The sequence below is a fragment of the Ranitomeya imitator genome, chromosome 1 (assembly GCF_032444005.1).
Source record: "Ranitomeya imitator isolate aRanImi1 chromosome 1, aRanImi1.pri, whole genome shotgun sequence".
In the NCBI taxonomy this organism is placed as follows: domain Eukaryota; kingdom Metazoa; phylum Chordata; class Amphibia; order Anura; family Dendrobatidae; genus Ranitomeya; species Ranitomeya imitator.
The window spans coordinates 699571937-699592764 of NC_091282.1; the positions used below are offsets into that span (position 1 = coordinate 699571937).

Here is a 20828-nt window from a genome sequence, read left to right on the forward strand (position 1 = left end):
TGGCTGGCCGCTCCATAATCTGAAGTTTGTTGGACTGGAACAAAGATTTTGCTCATTTACTGGTGTGTTTAGGGTTCCTGTCTTGTTGAAACCCCCAAGTCAAGGGCACATCCTCTTCAGTGTATGGAAACATGATCTCTTCAAGTATTATAATATCTGCAAACTGGTCCATGATCCCGGGTATGTGTGAACTGTCTGCGGCCTTTGGACCTAAACAGAACAATTGTACTTTCATCAGTCCACAAACTGCTTCTCTATTTCTCTTTAGGCCAGTTGATGTGTTCTTTGGCAGATTGTATCCGCTTCAGTACATGGTTTTTTGTTGTTGTTTTTTTTAACAGTGGGACTTTGCAGAGACTTCTTGGTGAGAGACTAGCGTCACACAGACGTCTTCTCACTGTCACAGTCCTCACAGGTATCTTGAGACTGTCTGATCATCCTGGAGTTGATTATTCGCTGAGCCTTTACCATTCTGGCCATTCTTCATTTGGACGGTCTTCCGTTTTCTTCCACGTCTCTCTGGCTTTCCATTATAAAGCATTGGAGAGCATTTTAGCTGAACAGCCGATCATTGTCTGCCCTTCTTTATAAGTTTTTCCCTCTCCAAGCAACTTTTTATCAAACTACGCTGTTCTTCTGAAAAATGTCTCGAACAACCCATATTTCTCAGGCTTTCCAGGAGACACGCATGTACATGATGTCCTGGCTTCACCCTTAGATAAGGACCACCTGATTCACACCTGTTCCTTCACAGAATGACTGACCTCAATAACTGATCTCCACACTGCTATTATTGTGAACACTTTCCCCTTTCAATTATTCTAATACACGGACTCAGAAACCTGCAGATCATCAATGCGGAGTCTGGTGGTTTTCATAGAATCTACTGCACCAACTGGTAAATTGTGTGACATGTGGGAATAGAATTTATACCAAAAACTGGTTAATCTGGTTAGTTGTACTGGAATGCTAGTAATTTGAACCCTTATGAATAGGGGCAGTTTTAAGGCTATGTTCACATTAGCGTTGTGCGGGGCATGATTTTTGGCGCAGAAAAAAAACTGCATCATGCAGCGTCCTCTGCGCCCTGACAGTTGCGCCAAAATGACGCATGCGTCACAAAACGCAACACTACGAATGTCCATGCGCCCCCCATGTTAAATATAGGGGCGCATGACGCATGAGTCGCCGCGGCTGTGCCCGATGCTGCCCCGCACAAAGCTAATGTGAACGTAGCCTAAGGGGTGTTCTCAAATTAAAGCCTATCAAAGGGATAGGGGACTGGTTTCTAATCACCGTGGGTCAAACCGCCGTGGCCACCACCGATCCAGAGAACTGGGGCTCTGAAGAGACCTTGCTAAATGGGGCGGAGTACAATCATGCGCATTACTGCTTGACTGATCTTCAGAGTTCCTATTAGTATGAAGAGAGCTGTGCATGATCAACCTCTGTTATGCCATGGCCATGGCGGTCTAACCCACAGCAATCAAAAAGAAATACCCTATCCTGAAGTAAGGGGATAACTTAACTGAAGAACATCCCGTTAAGCTTATTAATTACCATAAATTCCACTACAGTTCATGGGTTCTTCTAGGAAACCTGCATTTCGTCCTGTAGAAGTCAGTGAATCGGTCACCAGGTTTTTGCAATACCCTATGAGATCAGCATGATGTAGGGGAAGAGACCCCAATTCCAGTGATGTATCATTTTCTGAGTGGCTTGCTGTAGTTTTGATAAAATCACTGTTTCATCTACTGCAGAGCTAATAATTTTCTGATTGCGGAGCTGTGTGTAATCCCGCCCACACCACCAATTGGCTGTTTTCTGTGCACAGGTAGAAAGCTGCCAATCAGTGGTGAGAGCGAGGTTATACAGAGCTCATGAATATAAAGGACTACATGGAAGTACCGTATATACTTGAGTATAAGCCGACCCCTCTAATTTTGCAACAAAAAACTGGGAAAACTTATTGACGCGAGCCTAGGGTGGAAAATGCAGCAGCTACCGGTAAATGTAAAAAATAAAAATACGGTTGATACCAATAAAAGTAAAATGAATTGAGACATCAGTAGGTTAAGGGTTTTTGAATATCCATATTGAATCAGGAGCCCCATATAATGCTCCATACAGTTCATTAAGGCCCCATAAGATGCTCCATGCAAAATAGGCCCCATATAATGCACCATACAGTTCATTATGGCCCCATAAGATGCTCCATATACAAATATGCCCCATATAATGCTCCATGCAGTTCTTTATGACCCCATATAATGCTCCATGCAGTTCTTTATGGCCCCATAGATGCCCCATATAATGCTCCATGCAGTTCTATATGGCCCCATAGATGCCCCATATAATGCTTCATGCAGTTCTTTATGGCCCCATAGATACACCATATAATGCTCCATGCAGTTACGGCTCCATAGATGCCCCATATAATGCTCCATGCAGTTATGGCTCCATATAATGCTCCATGCAGTTCATTATGGCCCCATAGATGCCCCATACAATGCTCCATGCAGTTATGGCCCCACAGGTGCCCCATATAATGCTCCATGCAGTTATGGCCCCATAGATGCCCCATATAATGCTCCATGCAGTTCTTTATGGCCCCATAGATGCCCCATATAATGCTCCATGCAGTTCTTTATGGCCCCATAGATGCCCCATATAATGCTCTATGCAGTTCTTTATGGCCCCATAGATACCCCATATAATGCTCCATGCAGTTCTTTATGGCCCCATAGATGCTCCATATAGCATTGTGCCACATGTAATGCTGCTGCTGCACTAAAAATAACATACTCACCTCTCGTCGCACGAACTGTTCAGGCAGAGGGCGGCGCGCACACTAATACTTCATCGCGCCTTCTGACCTGAACATGCAGTGCAGAGGATGCGGAAGTCCCTGCATGTCCCACGTCTCCGGCACCCACAGCTTCTTCCTGTAGTGAGCGGTCACATGGTACAGCTCATTACAGTAATGAATATGCGGCTCCACCCCTATGGGAGTGGAGTCCATATTCATAACTTTAATGAGTGGTACCAGTGACCGCTGAACAGGGGGAAGAAGCTGCTGTGCCCGAAGACCGTGGGACATGCAGGGGCCGCGTCAGGAGCGCTGGGAGCAGGTGAGTATTTGACAGGCGTCGCTCCCCCTCACCCGCCGACCCCTCCACCTTCCATGACTCGAGTATAAGCCGAGAGGGGCACTTTCAGCCCATTTTTTTGGGCTGAAAATCTCGGCTTATACTTGAGTATATACGGTAGGTTTACTAAGTCCTTTGGTGATAAAATCGCTAGTTTATCAGCAGCAGATTATCAAAACTACACTAAGCAGCCCAGTAAGTGACATATCGCTGGAATTGGGGTCTCTGTCCCTACATTATGCTGCTCTCAGATTTGGTGGCAAAAACCTGCTGACAGATTCCCTTTAATGTTTGTGGAAACATACAAGGCACAGCTGCATTGTGAAGCAGGAAATATTTTTTTCAGTCTGATGGTGTTCTATTCAGAGCGGAGATTTACTCATACGATAAGGCCAGATTCACACAGGTGTAATACGGACTAGATGAAAATACCTATTTGATCATTCACATTGTCATCACTCCTCTGCCAGTTGGGTGTAGACTTTCCGCTGGCCACCAGGTCACCCTGCGTATTCTGTCTGTCAATGGATGCCGGTGACCTTCGTCCAACTCCAAACCTGTGTCATGGAAAACAAGGCGACCATTACTAATTAGGTTCAGGCAATTAATAATTGCACAATTATAAATATGCAAAACCCATTCGGCCAGTTTCAGACAAGTGTAATATGGTGCTTGTTAAATGCTTATTTTCTTCCATCCCTCTGTATCCTCATGCTACACACCCGTATATACCATTAGTAGAATCACAGGGGCAACATGTGTTTTACAGGCATTCCATTCACTAGGACAAATCATTTTGTAAGAACTGCAGTGTGCGTCTGGAAACCACTGAGGGTCGGTGAGAAATGGAAAAAAAGTGGATTATTTTGGAATTGGCTAAATTTGGAAATATATGAAAAGAAGTTTCTGCTGCAGAGAATATAGCTTCATCAGCGTTTGGTTCAATGTGAATTCTTGGTACATTAATGTTCTCAGTTGAATTCAGTAATTCACATGTGGAGCCTTCTGGCTAAACGTGTATCTGAGCTGTGCAAGATCAACCTCCTAGGAATACCACGCACTTTTATCTCCACACCTGGTTTTGAGATTTGACACCCTGGTCATAACTGCTTGTTAGATCGGCTTTATTTTCACACGTTTGCAGTCCTGTTCTCTTAGGTCACTGCACACACTTGTTCTGCATACAGCGGAGCCCAGATCTCGCTTGTCATACTACATTTACAAGTAGTCACGATTTTACTGCTTCTACGGAATAACTCAATGGAAACTAGATGCCATCGGTGGTCCATATTGTGCACGAGCTTAAAGGGCATCTGTCAGTAGGATCAACCCTCCTAAGCCGTCTATATTGGCGTGCAGGCCATAGGCAGCTGAATAACAACTTACCTTGATGGCTGCGATCCGATATCTTATTGCAGAGGAATCAACTTTTTTTTTTTTTAAATATCTAAATGAGCTGTTAAGATCTATGGGCCGGACATGGATCTCCCTGAGAATCTGCCTCCAGGGCTTATTATAAATTAAAGGGTGTGTTACCAGTGTTAAACACATGATGACTGACAGTCTGCTCTCCTGATCTACTTGCCTCACACTGGGTATGTTCCCTTTAATTTATAAGAAGCTCTGGCGGCAGATTATCCATTGCCAAAACTACCATCTGTGACTTGTCATTTTCCAGTCTTTGTGCCTTATTGATGTCACTGCCCGCACTACCATCCCCGAGTTGTGACTTTCCAGTCTTTGTGCCTTAATGTCACTGCCCGCACTACCATCCCCGAGTTGTGACTTTCCAGTCTTTGTGCCTTAATGTCACTGCCCGCACTACCATCCCCGAGTTGTGACTTTCCAGTCTTTGTGCCTTAATGTCACTGCCCGCACTACCATCCCCGAGTTGTGATTTTCCAGTCTTTGTGCCTTAATGTCACTGCCCGCACTACCATCCCTGACTCGTCAGTTTCCAGTCTTTGTGCCTTCCTGATGCCATTGCCCACACCACCATCCCTGACTCGTCAGTTTCCAGTCTTTGTGCCTTACTGATGCCATTGCCCGCACTACCATCCCTGACTCGTTAGTTTTTACTCTTTGTGCCTTATTGATGCCACTGCCCACACTACCATCCCTGACTCGTCAGTTTCCAGTCTTTGTGCCTTATTGATGCCACTGCCCACACTACCATCCCTGACTCGTCAGTTTACAGTCTTTGTGCCTTATTGATGCCACTGCCCACACTACCATCCCTGACTCGTCAGTTTACAGTCTTTGTGCCTTATTGATGCCACTGCCCACACTACCATCCCTGACTCGTCAGTTTACAGTCTTTGTGCCTTATTGATGCCACTGCCCACACTACCATCCCTGACTCGTCAGTTTCCAGTCTTTACTGTAGTCTAGATTACAATTCTATTTTAAATAAAATCATGAATAAATGCACAATGAGACATTTTATAGTACAGCTGAGATTAAGCCAGAAGGAACAGAAAGGCTCAGCCCCTGGAAGAACAAAGAAGACTCGCAGCCCAAAACGTGCTGGTCATAGGGAAAGAAGTTCAGTTGCTGCTGATCAATGAGAAATGGTTTTTCGCTAATGCTACATAGACTATCCGGTTTCTGGCAAATGAAATGAAGCTATAGATCTCAAAGTCATTGGAAGACAACGTAGAGGATATGAGAAAGAAAAGCCTGTGAATAACAAAACGCTATGATAAAGGGGTTTTCAGGTAAAAATAAGTTATAGCCAATCCATAGGAGTGCGGGATCTGGATTGGCAGAACGGGAAACTTTTATCCCATTTGAACATTGTTCCATTCCTCCTTTATGGGGCTGCCGGAAAAAGCTGAGTGCAGAGCTCAGCAGTCCTAGAGGGAATGAATGGAGCATGTGCAATACTCCACCATTGTGAGGGGAATAAAAGTGCAACATTCTGCCAATCGGTGCAGATTTTAGCAATCGGACCCACCAATCAATAAGAAGCTGCAACAGCACTCACCGATCCTGGAGTTAGACAGTCCTTTATTCAAGCATGTGAGAAAACATCTTCACGGCTCGGGGGTGTGCAATAATAACAGGAGTGTGCAGGGGTCGACGACGGCCCCTAGAAGCGCTATTTACAGCGCAAAACGGCCGTCGTCGACCCCTGCACACTCCTGTTATTATTGCACACCCCCGAGCCGTGAAGATGTTTTCTCACATGCTTGAATAAAGGACTGTCTAACTCCAGGATCGGTGAGTGCTGTTGCAGCTTCTTTGTGATTCACATGCTATTCAACTCTATGTTCCATGCGAGCACCTCTGATCAGCTGTCGGGCATCTGCTGTTGAAGTACACATCCAGATCTCACTGGTTCCTTTGGGCTGTGCTGCTCACCTTTTTTCTTTTTCTTATTTGCTTTATTTACCACCAATCAATAAATTATCACATATCCTGTAGTAGAGAACCCATTTAAAAGGAATCTGTCACCAGGTTTTTGGTACCTAATCTGAGAGCAGCATTATGTAGGGGCAGATAACCTTAATTGCAGTGATGTATCACTTAATGGGTTGCTTGCTGTAGTTTTGATAAAATCAATGTCTTACCAGCAGGAGATCACTAGAGGACTAGTAAACCTGCTGCCACGTAGTCCACCATATTCATGAGCCCAGAATAAACGCGCCTCCAACCTCTGATGGGCAGATTTCTAGAAACATTGTGCATAGGCAAAAAGCTGCCAATCAGTGATGTGGGCGGGGTTATACAGAGCTCAGCAGTCAGAGAACTAGTAGAGCTGTAGCAGATAAAACAGGGATTTTATCAAAACTGCAGCAAGCAGCCTAGTAAGTGACATATCGCTGGACTCAAGGTCTCTGTCTCTACATTATGCTGCTCTCAGATAAGGTAGCAAAAACCCAGTGACAAATTACCTTTAAGTGTTTGAACTTGTCAACATTTAAGATTCTGGAGAACAATATGAAGAGCAAAATGGGCGTTTGTATTACAGATTTTACATAGCAAATATATTTCTGTAGCACTTTCTAATAAGCTCAGTGTGAATTGTCCCCAAGAATACATTACATGGCTTCGGCACACTCCATCTATTGCAGCTCTGACAGTATAGCAATACTTTATGACTATGCTATTACCTTGAGTATTGCATTATTCCAGGCTGACATAAAAGTTGTCACTTACTCGATGGCTATCAATATTCATTGACAATTAGTGGTATATTGTGAAGAGGCAATAAAGGAGCAGCGCAGGCTGAATGTCCTCCTGGGACACATTACGGGACATCTTTTTATATGGACATATATTCTGATGCAGAAAACGACTGGTTCTATATTGTGGGCAAGAAAAAAAATTGCCTCAAACGCATGGGAATATAGCTTTCCTTTAACCCCTTCACGCCATGGCCATTTTCATTTTTTCCTCCCTTTCTTCCAAGAGGCATAATTTTTTTTAACTTTTCCATCAATATGGATGAGTTGGACTTTTGAATGAGACCATTTTACCGTATAGTGTACTGGAAAACGGTGAAAAAAAGGTTCCAAGTGCGGTGAAATTGCAAACAATGCGCAATTCCACAATTATTTTTGTGTTTTTTTTAATTACAATGTTCGCTATATGGTAAAACTGACCTGGTAATATGATTCCCCAGGTCAGTACGAATATACAGATACCAAACATATATACGGTAGTTTATTTTTTATTTAAATGGTAAAAAAAAATTCATAATTTGTATGAAAAAAAAGTTTTTGCGTTTGTCGCAGTTTTCCGAGACCTGTAGCCTTTTAATTTTTTGAAATATGGGCCTGGGTGAGGGCTTATTTTTTTTGCGCCCTGAGTGGACATTTTTATTGATACCATTTTGGGGTATATACAATCATTTGATCGCCTCTCATTGGATTTTATTGCAATGTTGCTGCGGTTAAAAAAAAATGTAATTCTGGTGTTTCTATTTTTTTCTTGTTACGCAGTTTACCGATCTGATTAATTTACCGCACTTTATATTTTGAGAGATCGGACATTTCTGAACGCAGAGATACCACAGATGTGTATTTTTTATTGTTTTACTTTCAATGGCGCAAAATTTGATTTGAAGTTTTTTCCATATTTTTAAAAACCTTTTTTTCCTCACTTTTTACTTTAATAATCCCTTTAAGAGACCCAAACCTGTGATTGTTTGCATCAGCACTGCTTTATATCACAAAAATCACGATCTATGAATGCCGGTGTTCAGAGGACACTGACAGGCACAGGGGCCTTCTGTAGACCCCGATGGTCACGATAACAGGGGTGCTGATGGGCATGATTTGTGACAAGCTTCCAGCTGGAACGTGTTAAATCCCCACTGTCAGAGGTTGACAGGGATTTAACTAGTTAACAGTCACGGGTGGAGCTCTGATCCACCCGCAGCTGTTAAAGGCACATGACAGGTGATTAAGTCAGCCTGAAATGCGTGGGAAGAGATGCTGTTTAGTGCCAGAACCTGCATTAAAGTCGGGTGTGGCGGAGCGGGGTCCCAGGAGGCCGGGATCGCTGCTGCAGGCCCCAGGTTGGGAGCTGGGGGTTTTCAGCGGGGCGAGGTTGTGGCAGGCCCCAGGTTTTAAGAAAATGTCTTGAGTCCACGCACTTTCTATTGTTTTCACTGCAATGGACTTCAGGTAAATGGACGCTGGAGGCAACGTATGCGCAGATTGAGATCTCGGATCTCGAGAGAGGAGATCTCAATCTGCGCATGAGCCACCTCCAGCATCCATTTTCCTGAAATCCACCACAGTGAAAACAATGGGAAGTAGACTCTGCCAACATTTTCTTAAAGCCCAGGGCCTGCTAAAGACTCGTCCCGCTGAACACCCCCTCCTCCCAGCCCGGGGCCTGCAGCATCACCCCACCCCTGCCGCCGCCAGCCTACTGAAGAAGTACCCCAGCCTCCTGGGACCCCGTTCCACCTTAGCTGCCCCACCCACCCCTCATAATAAACACCCTCATTTTCCCCAAAAAATTTTTGGGAAGAAAAGTGCGTCTTGTAATCTGAAAAATATGGCACATATTCTGTCTAAGGCCGGGGACACACACAACGTATAAAAAAACGGACCGTTTTTGACGGACGAGAATCGCACAAATGTTACCAAAACATTGATCCGTGTGCAGTGCGAGGATGCGATTTTCTCGCATCAAATGATCCGTGTGACATCCGTGTGACATCCGTACTGCGTGTTTTTAACGCAGGCTTGCAAAACCGACATACGGCTATACAAGGAATCCATGTGACAAAAAAAAAAAACATATACTGTTATATATATATATATATATATATATATATATATATATATATATATATATATATATATATATATAGTCAGTAGACACATATATGTACAGTTAGGGCCAGAAATATTTGGACAGTGACACAATTTTCGCGAGTTGGGCTCTGCATGCCACCACATTGGATTTGAAATGAAACCTCTACAACAGAATTCAAGTGCAGATTGTAACGTTTAATTTGAAGGGTTGAACAAAAATATCTGATAGAAAATGTAGGAATTGTACACATTTCTTTACAAACCACTCCACATTTTAGGAGGTCAAAAGTAATTGGACAAATAAACATAACCCAAACAAAATATTTTTATTTTCAATATTTTGTTGCAAATCCTTTGGAGGCAATCACTGCCTTAAGTCTGGAACCCATGGACATCACCAAACGCTGGGTTTCCTCCTTCTTAATGCTTTGCCAGGCCTTTACAGCCGCAGCCTTCAGGTCTTGCTTGTTTGTGGGTCTTTCCGTCTTAAGTCTGGATTTGAGCAAGTGAAATGCATGTTCAATTGGGTTTAGATCTGGAGATTGACTTGGCCATTGCAGAATGTTCCACTTTTTGGCACTCATGAACTCCTGGGTAGCTTTGGCTGTATGCTTGGGGTCATTGTCCATCGGTACTATGAAGCGCCGTCCAATCAACTTTGCAGCATTTGGCTGAATCTGGGCTGAAAGTATATCCCGGTACACTTCAGAATTCATCCGGCTACTCTTGTCTGCTCTTATGTCATCAATAAACACAAGTGACCCAGTGCCATTGAAAGCCATGCATGCCCATGCCATCACGTTGCCTCCACCATGTTTTACAGAGGATGTGGTGTGCCTTGGATCATGTGCCGTTCCCTTTCTTCTCCAAACTTTTTTCTTCCCATCATTCTGGTACAGGTTGATCTTTGTCTCATCTGTCCATAGAATACTTTTCCAGAACTGATCTGGCTTCTTGAGGTGTTTTTCTGCAAATTTAACTCTGGCCTGTCTATTTTTGTTATTGATGAATGGTTTGCATCTAGATGTGAACCCTTTGTATTTACTGTCATGGAGTTTTCTCTTTACTGTTGACTTAGAGACAGATACACCTACTTCACTGAGAGTGTTCTGGACTTCAGTTGATGTTGTGAACGGGTTCTTCTTCACCAAATTAAGTATGCGGCGATCATCCACCACTGTTGTCATCCGTGGACGCCCAGGCCTTTTTGAGTTCCCAAGCTCACCAGTCAATTCCTTTTTTCTCAAAATGTACCCAACTGTTGATTTTGCTACTCCAAGCATGTCTGCTATCTCTCTGATGGATTTTTTCTTTTTTTTCAGCCTCAGGATGTTCTGCTTCACCTCAATTGAGAGTTCTTTTGACCGCATGTTGTCTGCTCACAGCAACAGCTTCCAAATGCAAAACCACACACCTGGAATCCACCCCTGACCTTTTAACTACTTCATTGATTACAGGTTAACGAGGGAGACGCCTTCAGAGTTAATTGCAGCCCTTAGAGTCCATTGTCCAATTACTTTTGGTCCCTTGAAAAAGAGGACGCTATGCATTACAGAGCTATGATTCCTAAACCCTTTCTCCGATTTGGATGTGGAAACTATCATATTGCAGCTGGGAGTGTGCACTTTCAGCCCATATTACATATATAATTTTATTTCTGAACATGTTTTTGTAAACAGCTAAAATAACAAAACTTGTGTCACTGTCCAAATATTTCTGGCCCTAACTGTATATATCCCCTCTGTGACCTTGGACGTACTATCCCGTCGAGGTGCCCTGGGCCTATCTGACCCTTGACGGGATAGTACGTCCTGCCCTTTAATGCGATACCGCGACTTAAGTCGCGGTGATCGCATTAAAATTCCGACGCCATCTCACCTGGGGGGAGATGGCCTCGGCATCCAGGGCATTGTCGCCGCCCACCCGCCCTCTCGATCGCTGTGATTGGCTGTTCAATTCTGAACAGCCAATCACAGCCATTCTCATTGTTTCAGCCAATCGGAGCGGCTGAAACAAAGAGGTCACAGGCTAGGATCGAGTACCGATGTACTCGATCCTAGGTCCGGTGCCTGGCAACGCCAGGCACCGGCAAGAACACCCCGGATTGGCGCGATCGCATCGATCGCGCCAATCGCAGGGCACCGCGCGATATTACCGCGCTGTGCCCTGCCGGAACCTGCGTGGATCGGTGCTCTAATAGCACCGATCCTAGGATAGGACACAGTGCAGGCCCAGCAGGGCCTGCAGGAGCCGATTGGCGCGATCGATGTCATCGTCGATCGCGCCAATCACAGGGCGCAGCGGCGATCACGCTGTGACCGCTCTGTGCCCTGCAGGTGACCTGGCTGTGACCTGCCTAGGATGGCGCGAACAGATCCGATCCTAGGCAGGTCACAGCCAGGTCACCAGGAAAGCTCTGATTGGTGGGATCGATGTTATGGTCGATCCCACCAATGACAGGTCACAGCAGCAGCATGACCGCTCTGTGACCTGTCTGTGTCACCTGCCTGACCTGTGTATGACCGCTCTGCAGGGTCCTCATTCTAGCTGAGGATTCCTACAGAGCGGTCATACTGCTGGATCTCCCTGCTGGATTTTGTGCCTGGATCTCCCTGCCGTGCTGGGTATTGTGGTGCCACAGCAGCCTGTAGCACCACAATCCCTGCTAAAGAAAGAAGACAACTAAACGTAAGTTTTATCCCTGATCCCTGCCCAATCCCCGTTCATCCACCCCAATCCCCGTTCATCCACCCCAATCCCCGTTCATCCACCCCAATCCCCCCTTCCCCCTCTTTTTACCCCCTCCACCCCCATTTGTGCCGCCTCCGTGCGCACATTTAGTAGCCGCCGAGCGTTGATTGGTGACGCAGTTCACCGATCAACGCTCGCGCTCGCTTTTTTTCCCTCGCCCCCGTTGCGCCAACTCCGTACACACATTCCGCAGCCGCCAAAGTTTGATAAGTGACGCAGTTCACTTATCAGAGTTTGTGCCTGCCGTTTTCCTTTTTTTTTTTTTCACCCCCCTTTTGCGCCACCTGACTACAACCGTACGTTTTGATCACTGATCCCTGCCCAATCCCCACTTCCACCCCCATCTCCCTTCCCCCTCTTTTTACCCCCCTTTGCACCTCCTTCCGTGCGCCCATTTAACAGCCGCCGAACGTTGATTGGTGACGTAGTTCACCGATCAACGCTCGCGCTCGCTTTTTTTCCCTCACCCCTGTTGCGCCAACTCCGTACACACATTCCGCAGCCGCCAAAGTTTGATAAGTGACGCAGTTCACTTATCAGAGTTTGTGCCTGCCGTTTTCCTTTTTTTTTTTTTCACCCCCCTTTTGCGCCACCTGACTACAACCGTACGTTTTGATCACTGATCCCTGCCCAATCCCCACTTCCACCCCCATCTCCCTTCCCCCTCTTTTTACCCCCCTTTGCACCTCCTTCCGTGCACCCATTTAACAGCCGCCGAACGTTGATTGGTGACGCAGTTCACCGATCAACGCTCGCGCTCGCTTTTTTTCCCTCACCCCCGTTGCGCCAACTCCGTACACACATTCCGCAGCCGCCAAAGTTTGATAAGTGACGCAGTTCACTTATCAGAGTTTGTGCCTGCCGTTTTCCTTTTTTTTTTTTTCACCCCCCTTTTGCGCCACCTGACTACAACCGTACGTTTTGATCACTGATCCCTGCCCAATCCCCACTTCCACCCCCATCTCCCTTCCCCCTCTTTTTACCCCCCTTTGCACCTCCTTCCGTGCGCCCATTTAACAGCCGCCGAGCGTTGATTGGTGACGCAGTTCACCGATCAACTCTCGCGCTCGCTTTTTTCCCTTCAGCCTTTTTGCGCAACCTCCGTACACACATCCCGCAGCCGCCAAACTTTGATAAGTGACGCAGTTCTCTTATCAGAGTTTGTGCCTGCCTTTTTTTTTTTTTTTACAGGTTTTTCTTCTCCTTTTAGCATTTTCTTTTCAGATAAGTTTGCACAAATCACTATCCCCCCACACATACACATACAGTTATCAATAAAGTGCACCCAATCACCATATTCACACAAAAATGTCCCGCTCGTCCCGTTCGTCCCAACAGCGCTATTCATTGGAGGAGGCATATGCTTTCCTTGCCTCCGACACTGATAGCGAGGGAGAGGATCCCACTTTTCTTCACTTTTCTGATTCTTCATCCTCTTCCTCCTCCTCCTCCTCTTCCTCCTCGGGTCCTGCGGAACCACCACGCAGACGCCCCAGGACAGAAGATGAGGCAGCCCCCACCACTCCTGAACCAGCGCTCCCCACTGCGGAACCCACATGGACCTCGCCCCCCGAAAATTACGAGCCACTGATTCCTGATTTTGTGGCAGAATCAGGAATCAAGTTTGACACCACGGGCCTCACAGAAACAGACTTTTTCAAAGTCTTTTTCTCTGAGGATTTTATTAACCTCATGGTGGAGCAAACTAATTTGTATGCTCGTCAATTTTTGGAGCAAAACCCCGGTACATCATTTTCCAACTGGTCTCCTGTAGACGCAGTTGAAATTATGCAGTTTTGGGGCCTGGTCCTCCACATGGGGATCGTGAAGAAGCCAGAAATGCGGCAATATTGGAGTGTAGATGTTTTATATAACACTCCAGTATTCCGAATGGCCATGGTTCGGAGACGTTTTGAGGCCATCCATAAATTCCTGCATTATTCCGATAATGCACAGTGTCCCGCATGAGATGACCCCAACTTTGACCGTCTGTTCAAAGTTCGGCCGGTCATCGAACACTTCAACAAAAAGTTTTCTGAAGTGTACGTGCCCAAAAGGGACATCTGTGTGGATGAGTCCTTGGTCCATTTTAAGGGGCGGCTCGGATTCCGTCAATACCTGCCCAACAAAAGGGCCAGGTACGGAATCAAACTCTACAAGCTGTGTGAGAGTGCCTCAGGGTACATCCACAGGTTTAGAGTGTATGAAGGGAAGGACAGCAGGATTGAACCCCCTGAGTGTCCTCCTGTCCTGGGAGTGAGTGGGAAGATCGTGTGGGATTTGGTGCACCCACTGCTGGATAAAGGTTATCACCTCTATACTGATAACTTTTATACCAGCATCCCACTCTACAAATCCCTCTCTGCGCGAGGTACCGCAGCCTGCGGTACTGTGCGCAAAAATCAGAGAGGCCTCCCAAAGACGCTACTTCGGCAGATGCTCAGAAAAGGTGAGAGCAAGGCCCAATGTAGCGACCACCTGCTGGTGGTCAAGTACAAGGACAAGAGGGATGTCCTTCTCTTGACCACCATACATGGTGATGGCAGAGCCCTCAGCACTGTACGGGGTACCTCTACACAGGTCTGCAAACCGGACTGTGTACTGGGCTACAACAAAAGCATGGGGGGGGGGGTTGATCTCTCTGATCAACTCCTCCAACCATACAGTGCTTTGAGAAAGGCCAAGGTGTGGTACAAAAAGTTGGCCGTCCACATCGTACAAATGGCAATGCTCAACGCTTTCCTGCTGTTACGATGTGCACGCCACACCGATACGTCGTACCTTCAGTTCCAGGAGGTAGTGGTTAAGGCCCTGATATTTGGTACTCCGGAAGGAGAGGGCCCCAGTACTTCCGGAACTGAAGGTGCTCGTATCGTACCAGGCCAGCATTTTCCGGGGGTGGTCCCGCCAACCGGCAGAAAAGGTAAGCCGCAAAAAAGGTGCCGAGTGTGTTACAAAAGGGGAATACGCAAGGACACCATTTATCAATGCGACACCTGCCCCGAAAAACCTGGCCTGTGTATGAAGGATTGCTTCAGATTGTACCACACCTCCATGCACTACTAATTTACTTTACAAGAAAGCGTACATTAGTTCCAAAAAGGGGGCACATCTAGATAAGTTCCTTGGGGGGGGTCTAGGTTCCAAAATGATGTCACTTGTGTTTTTTTTTTACTGTTTAGGCACATCAGGGGCTCTGCAAACGGAACATGACGACCGCAGACAATTTCTGCATTCCAAAACGTCACAACTTCCCTTTCGAGCCCCAACGTGTGCCTAAACAGTTTTTTCCCACATATGGCGTACCAGCGTAATCAGGACAATTTGGACAACAACTTTTGATGTCCAATTTCTCCTGTTACCTTTGGGAAAATTAAAAATTGGGGACTAAAATATCATTTTTGTGGGAAAAAATAGGATTTTTTATTTTCACGCCTGGGCATTATAAACTTTAGTGAAGCACGTGGGGGTTCAAATTTCTCACCAAACACCTAGATAAGTTCCTTAGGGGGTACAGTTTCCAAAATGGGGTCACTTGTGGGGGGTTTCTACTGTTTAGTCACATCAGGGGCTCTCCAAACGCGACATGGCGTCCGATCTCAATTCCAGCCAAAGTTAGCTTGAAAAAGTCAAACGGCGCTCCTTTCCTTCTGAGCCCTGCCATGCGCCCAAACAGTGGTTCCCCCCAAATATGGGGTATCAGCGTACTCAGGACAAATTGGACAACAACTTTTGGGGTCCAATTTCTCCTTTTACCCTTGAGAAAATAAAAAATTGGGGACTAAACGATCATGTTTGTGGAAAAAAATAGGAATTTTTTTTTTCACGCCCGGGCGTTATAAACTTTCGTGAAGCACTTGGGGGATAAAAGTGCTCATGACACATCTAGATAAGTTCCTTAGGGGGTCTAGTTTCCAAAATGGGGTCACTTGTGGGGGGTTTCCACTGTTTAGGCACATCAGGGGGTCGCCAAACGCGACATGGCGTCCGATCTCAATTCCAGCCAAAGTTAGCTTGAAAAAGTCAAACGGCGCTCCTTTCCTTCTGAGCCCTGCCATGCGCCCAAACAGTGGTCCCCCCCACATATGGGGTATCAGCGTACTCAGGACAAATTGGACAACAACTTTTGGGGTCCAATTTATCCTTTTACCCTTGAGAAAATAAAAAATTGGGGACTAAACGATCATGTTTGTGGAAAAAATAGGAATTTTTTTTTTCACGCCCGGGCGTTATAAACTTTCGTGAAGCACTTGGGGGATAAAAGTGCTCATGACACATCTAAATAAGTTCCTTAGGGGGTCTAGTTTCCAAAATGGGGTCATTTGTGGGGGGTTTCCACTGTTTAGGCACATCAGGGGGTCGCCAAACGCGACATGGCGTCCGATCTCAATTCCAGCCAAATTTAGCTTGAAAAAGTCAAACGGCGCTCCTTTCCTTCTGAGCCCTGCCATGCGCCCAAAAAGTGGTTCCCCCTCACATGTGGGGTATCAGCGTACTCAGGATAAATTGGACAACAACTTTTGAGGTCCATTTTCTCTTTTTACCCTTGGGAAATTAAAAAGATTATTGCTGAAAGATCATTTTTGTGACTAAAAAGTAAAATGTTAATTTTTTCCTTCCATGTTGCTTCTGCTGCTGTGAATCACCTGAAGGGTTAATAAACTTCTTGAATGTGGTTTTGAGCACCTTGAGGGGTGCAGTTTTTAGAATGGTGTCGCTTTTGGGTATTTTCTGCCATATAGACCCTTCAAAATGACTTCAAATGTGAGGTGGTCCCTAAAAAAAATGGTTTTGTAAATTTGGTTGTAAAAATGAGAAATTGCTGGTCAAATTTTAACCCTTATAACTTCCTTGAAAAAAAAAAGTTTGTTTCAAAAATTGTGCTGATGTAAAGTAGACATGTGGGAAATGTTATTTATTAACTATATTGTGTCACATAACTCTCTGGTTTAACAGAATAAAAATTCAAAGTTGGAAAATTGTGAAATTTTCAAAATTTTCGCCAAATTTCCGTTTTTTTCACAAATAAACGCAAGTTATATCGAAGAAATTTTAGCACTATCATGAAGTACAATATGTTACAAGAAAACAATCTCAGAATCGCTAAGATCCGTTGAAGCGTTTCGGAGTTATAACCTCATAAAGGGACAGTGGTCAGAATTGTAAAAATTGGCCTGGTCATTAACGTGCAAACCACCCTTGGGGGTAAAGGGGATATATTAATATTTCATCCAGCGCGATATAGCAGAAAGCCGGTAATTCAATTACCGGCTTTTGCTTTCTCCTTCCTAAAACCCGACATGATATGAGACATGGTTTACATACAGTAAACCATCTCATATCACCATTTTTTTTGCATATTCCACACTACTAATGTCAGTAGTGTGTCTATGCAAAATTTGGCCGTTCTAGCTAGTAAATTAAGGGGTTAAATGGCGGAAAAAATTGGCGTGGGCTCCCGCACAATTTTCTCCGCCAGAGTAGTAAAGCCAGTGACTGAGGGCAGATATTAATAGCCTGGAGAGGGTCCACGGTTATTGGCCCCCCCCTGGCTAAAAACACCTGCCCCCAGCCACCCCAGAAAAGGCACATCTGGAAGATGCACCTATTCTGGCACTTGGCCACTCTCTTCCCATTCCCGTGTAGCGGTGGGATATGGGGTAATGAAGGGTTAATGTCACCTTGCTATTGTAAGGTGACATTAAGCCTAATTAATAATGGAGAGGCGTCAATTATGACACCTATCCATTATTAATCCAATACTAGTAAAGGGTTAAAAAAACACAAACACATTATTACAAATTATTTTAATGAAATAAAAACAAAGGTTGTTGTAATATTTTATTGAACGCCCAATCCACTCACTGAAGACCCTTGATCTGTAACAAAAAAAACATAATAAACCAACAATATCCTTACCTTCCGCAGATCTGTAAAGTCCAACGATGTAAATCCATCTGAAGGGGTTAAAATATTTTGCAGCCACGAGGTTTGCTAATGCAGCAGCTCATGTCTGCAAAACCCCGGGGAATGTAGGTAAAGTAGGTCATTGACCTATATTTACCTGCATTTGCGGTGAGGCGCCCTCTGCTGGCTGTTCCTAGATCGTGGGAACTTTCCTAGAAAGCTCCCAGGCTTTAAAGCTGTCTAGCGCTGGAAGAAATATTAATATATATATATATATATATATATATATATATATATATATATATATATATATATATGTGTCTCACTGACATATATATATATATATATATATATATATATATATATATATATATATATATATATATATATATATATATATATATATATATATATATATATATATATACACCTATTCTATGTGTACACATTTCAACCTATTCTAACCTGTCAGTGTGATTTTACTGTACACCGCACTGAATTACCGGCTTTTCTCTCTAACAGCGCTGCGTATTCCTCGCAAGTCACACTGCTGGTCCGTGTGTGATCCGTATTTTTGGGGCTTCCATAGACTTTCATTGGCGATTCTCGGCCGAGAAACGCTGACAATCGCAGCATGCTGCGATTTCACTCGGATCCTGAATACGGCCGAGAAAATATCGGATGATGGGAGCTGCCCCATTGATTAACATTGGGACGAGTGCTATGCGATTTTTTATCGCATTGCACTCGTCCGTATTACGGTCTAGTGTGACCCCGGCCTAAGGAGCAGGCTCAAAAGAAATAACTGGCAAAGGAGGCTGCCATTTTTAATGTTGGAGATAAAAATGGGAAGTTATTGACTTACTTGGCTCATGTATCAGGGATCCAATTGGGGAATTGCATACCGACCCTCATGTGATTAATGAGATTTTTGTCAAGATTTGCATACTTCAAATGTGACTGTGCCTTCCAGGTAGTAGACTCCTTTCTATCCGGTCCACCCCTTTGCTGCTTGTCCCATATGCAATCAGATGCACTAGATGCCCTGATTAATGAAGAGGAGTTTTTCCTGGGAAAACTCCTGCAGCCGACGGTTTGAGCTTTATGAGACAATTTTTAACGAGGGGATCTCCCCGCCTCTATGATGGAGGCGCTGGTAGTGGTCTTACTGAAGTCAGGGAAGGACACCATGTCTCCAGATTCTTATCCCCCTATTTATTTACTCAACACGGACATCGAAATTCTGGCTAAAATTCTTGCTGTGAGATTAAGTCGGGTTCTCTCATCATTAATACCTCCTGACCAAACCGGATTCATTCCAGGTAAAGCAAGAGACAAACATTCAACGGTTACTCTTAAATATAGCGGCTGCCCGTGATGATCCCTTTCCCGTTAAGTCTTTGGAATGGCAATATTTGCATTCACTACTATCACACCTCAAGTTTCGTCCCAATTTTTGTACTTGGGTTAAACTATTACAAGATTCTCCTAGAGTAAGGCTATGTTCACACGTTGCGTTTTTTCAGCATTTTTATGCACATTTTCAGCTGCGTTTTACAGTACCAGCAAAGTCTGAGATTTCAGAAATCTCGTACACAGCTTGATTTTTTTTTTTTTGTCTTCAATATTTTGCGCAATAGCTTATTTTTTTTTCAAAATCTAGCATGTCACTTTTAGCCTTTTTCACCTATTGAAAGCAATAGGTTAAAAAAAAGAAGCAATTAACAGTTTTTGCTGTATTTTTGGTGCCAAAACCTGATGAAGTCTACGCAGATTTTTGTTATGCAATTAAACTTTAATCAGCATCCACAAGAGACAAATGTACCCTGAGAAAAACGCAAGAAAAAAAAAACACAGCAAAAACTAAGCTAAACCTGCTTTTTTGAAGCAAGTTTCTTACTGCCAAGAAAGCAGATTTATAACTAACTTGTAGAGGTCACAACTTTTTCATTTTCTGTTTGGGTTGGTCTCCACAGAGCTGGGGCAAAATGGCAGCCGTCCTCAGAAGAACAAAAAGGGAAAAGTTGTGGAAGGGATGCAGAATTAGCCCATCTCAATAAGCAATGTCCAGACCTCAGGTGCAACAGGAAAAACCTCGCTTTTACTGGGACAGTTGATGATGATGATTGGGTGACCTCCTTGATTTCCAGCACTACTCAATCCCAGGGGCACAGGGGGCTACTCCTGGGCTCAGTAGCTCTCCTATAGGGGCTGCTACCCACCAGACTTCACAATAGCCCTTATGTGTGCCGACTTTGCAGGGTGCCACAATTTGTTAAGCGGGACTAGGCCCTGGCTATTTGGCAGGCTCGGAACATCAAGGGTTTAATCCGAGGGTCCTTGATAGAAAATGTCTCCTTAACGGCAGATGATACCTTAGTATATTTGGCGGACGCAGGTCCTTCCCGGTCTGCCCTCTTAAGACTGGTTGATGAACTTGGGTCATTTTCTGGTTTAAAGGTTAATTGGCAGAAATCAGTTCTTGTCCCTCAATCGCTTTCATATAGTCTGAGCCAGACTCAATAGGTTTGTGTACCAGTTGCTGAAATTTTAACTATTTGAGGGTTATTGTTTCTCAAAAGATAGTGGATCAATGTTTAATTCAATAAATCGTTCTAACAGTGGAGACAGGCAGGCAACTCATGCAAACAACATCTCCCTCTAACTCTTATTGGGCACATAGATCTCTTGAAAATTATATATTTACCCAAATTATTATATTTATTTCATCCCTCCCTGATTAGAA

General features: G+C 44.6%; 1 protein-coding gene across 15 annotated transcripts in view; it reads right to left on the bottom strand.

Annotated features, from left to right (window-relative positions):
• SIPA1L1 (signal induced proliferation associated 1 like 1) overlaps positions 1-20828 on the bottom strand; it is a 353323-nt gene that overhangs the window by 48816 nt on the left and 283679 nt on the right. For all 15 annotated transcript variants that reach the window (XM_069731445.1, XM_069731481.1, XM_069731472.1 and 12 more), the window contains one exon: positions 3582-3706. In XM_069731445.1, the coding sequence (XP_069587546.1) occupies positions 3582-3706 (125 nt within the window). The remainder of the gene's footprint in view (positions 1-3581; positions 3707-20828) is intronic.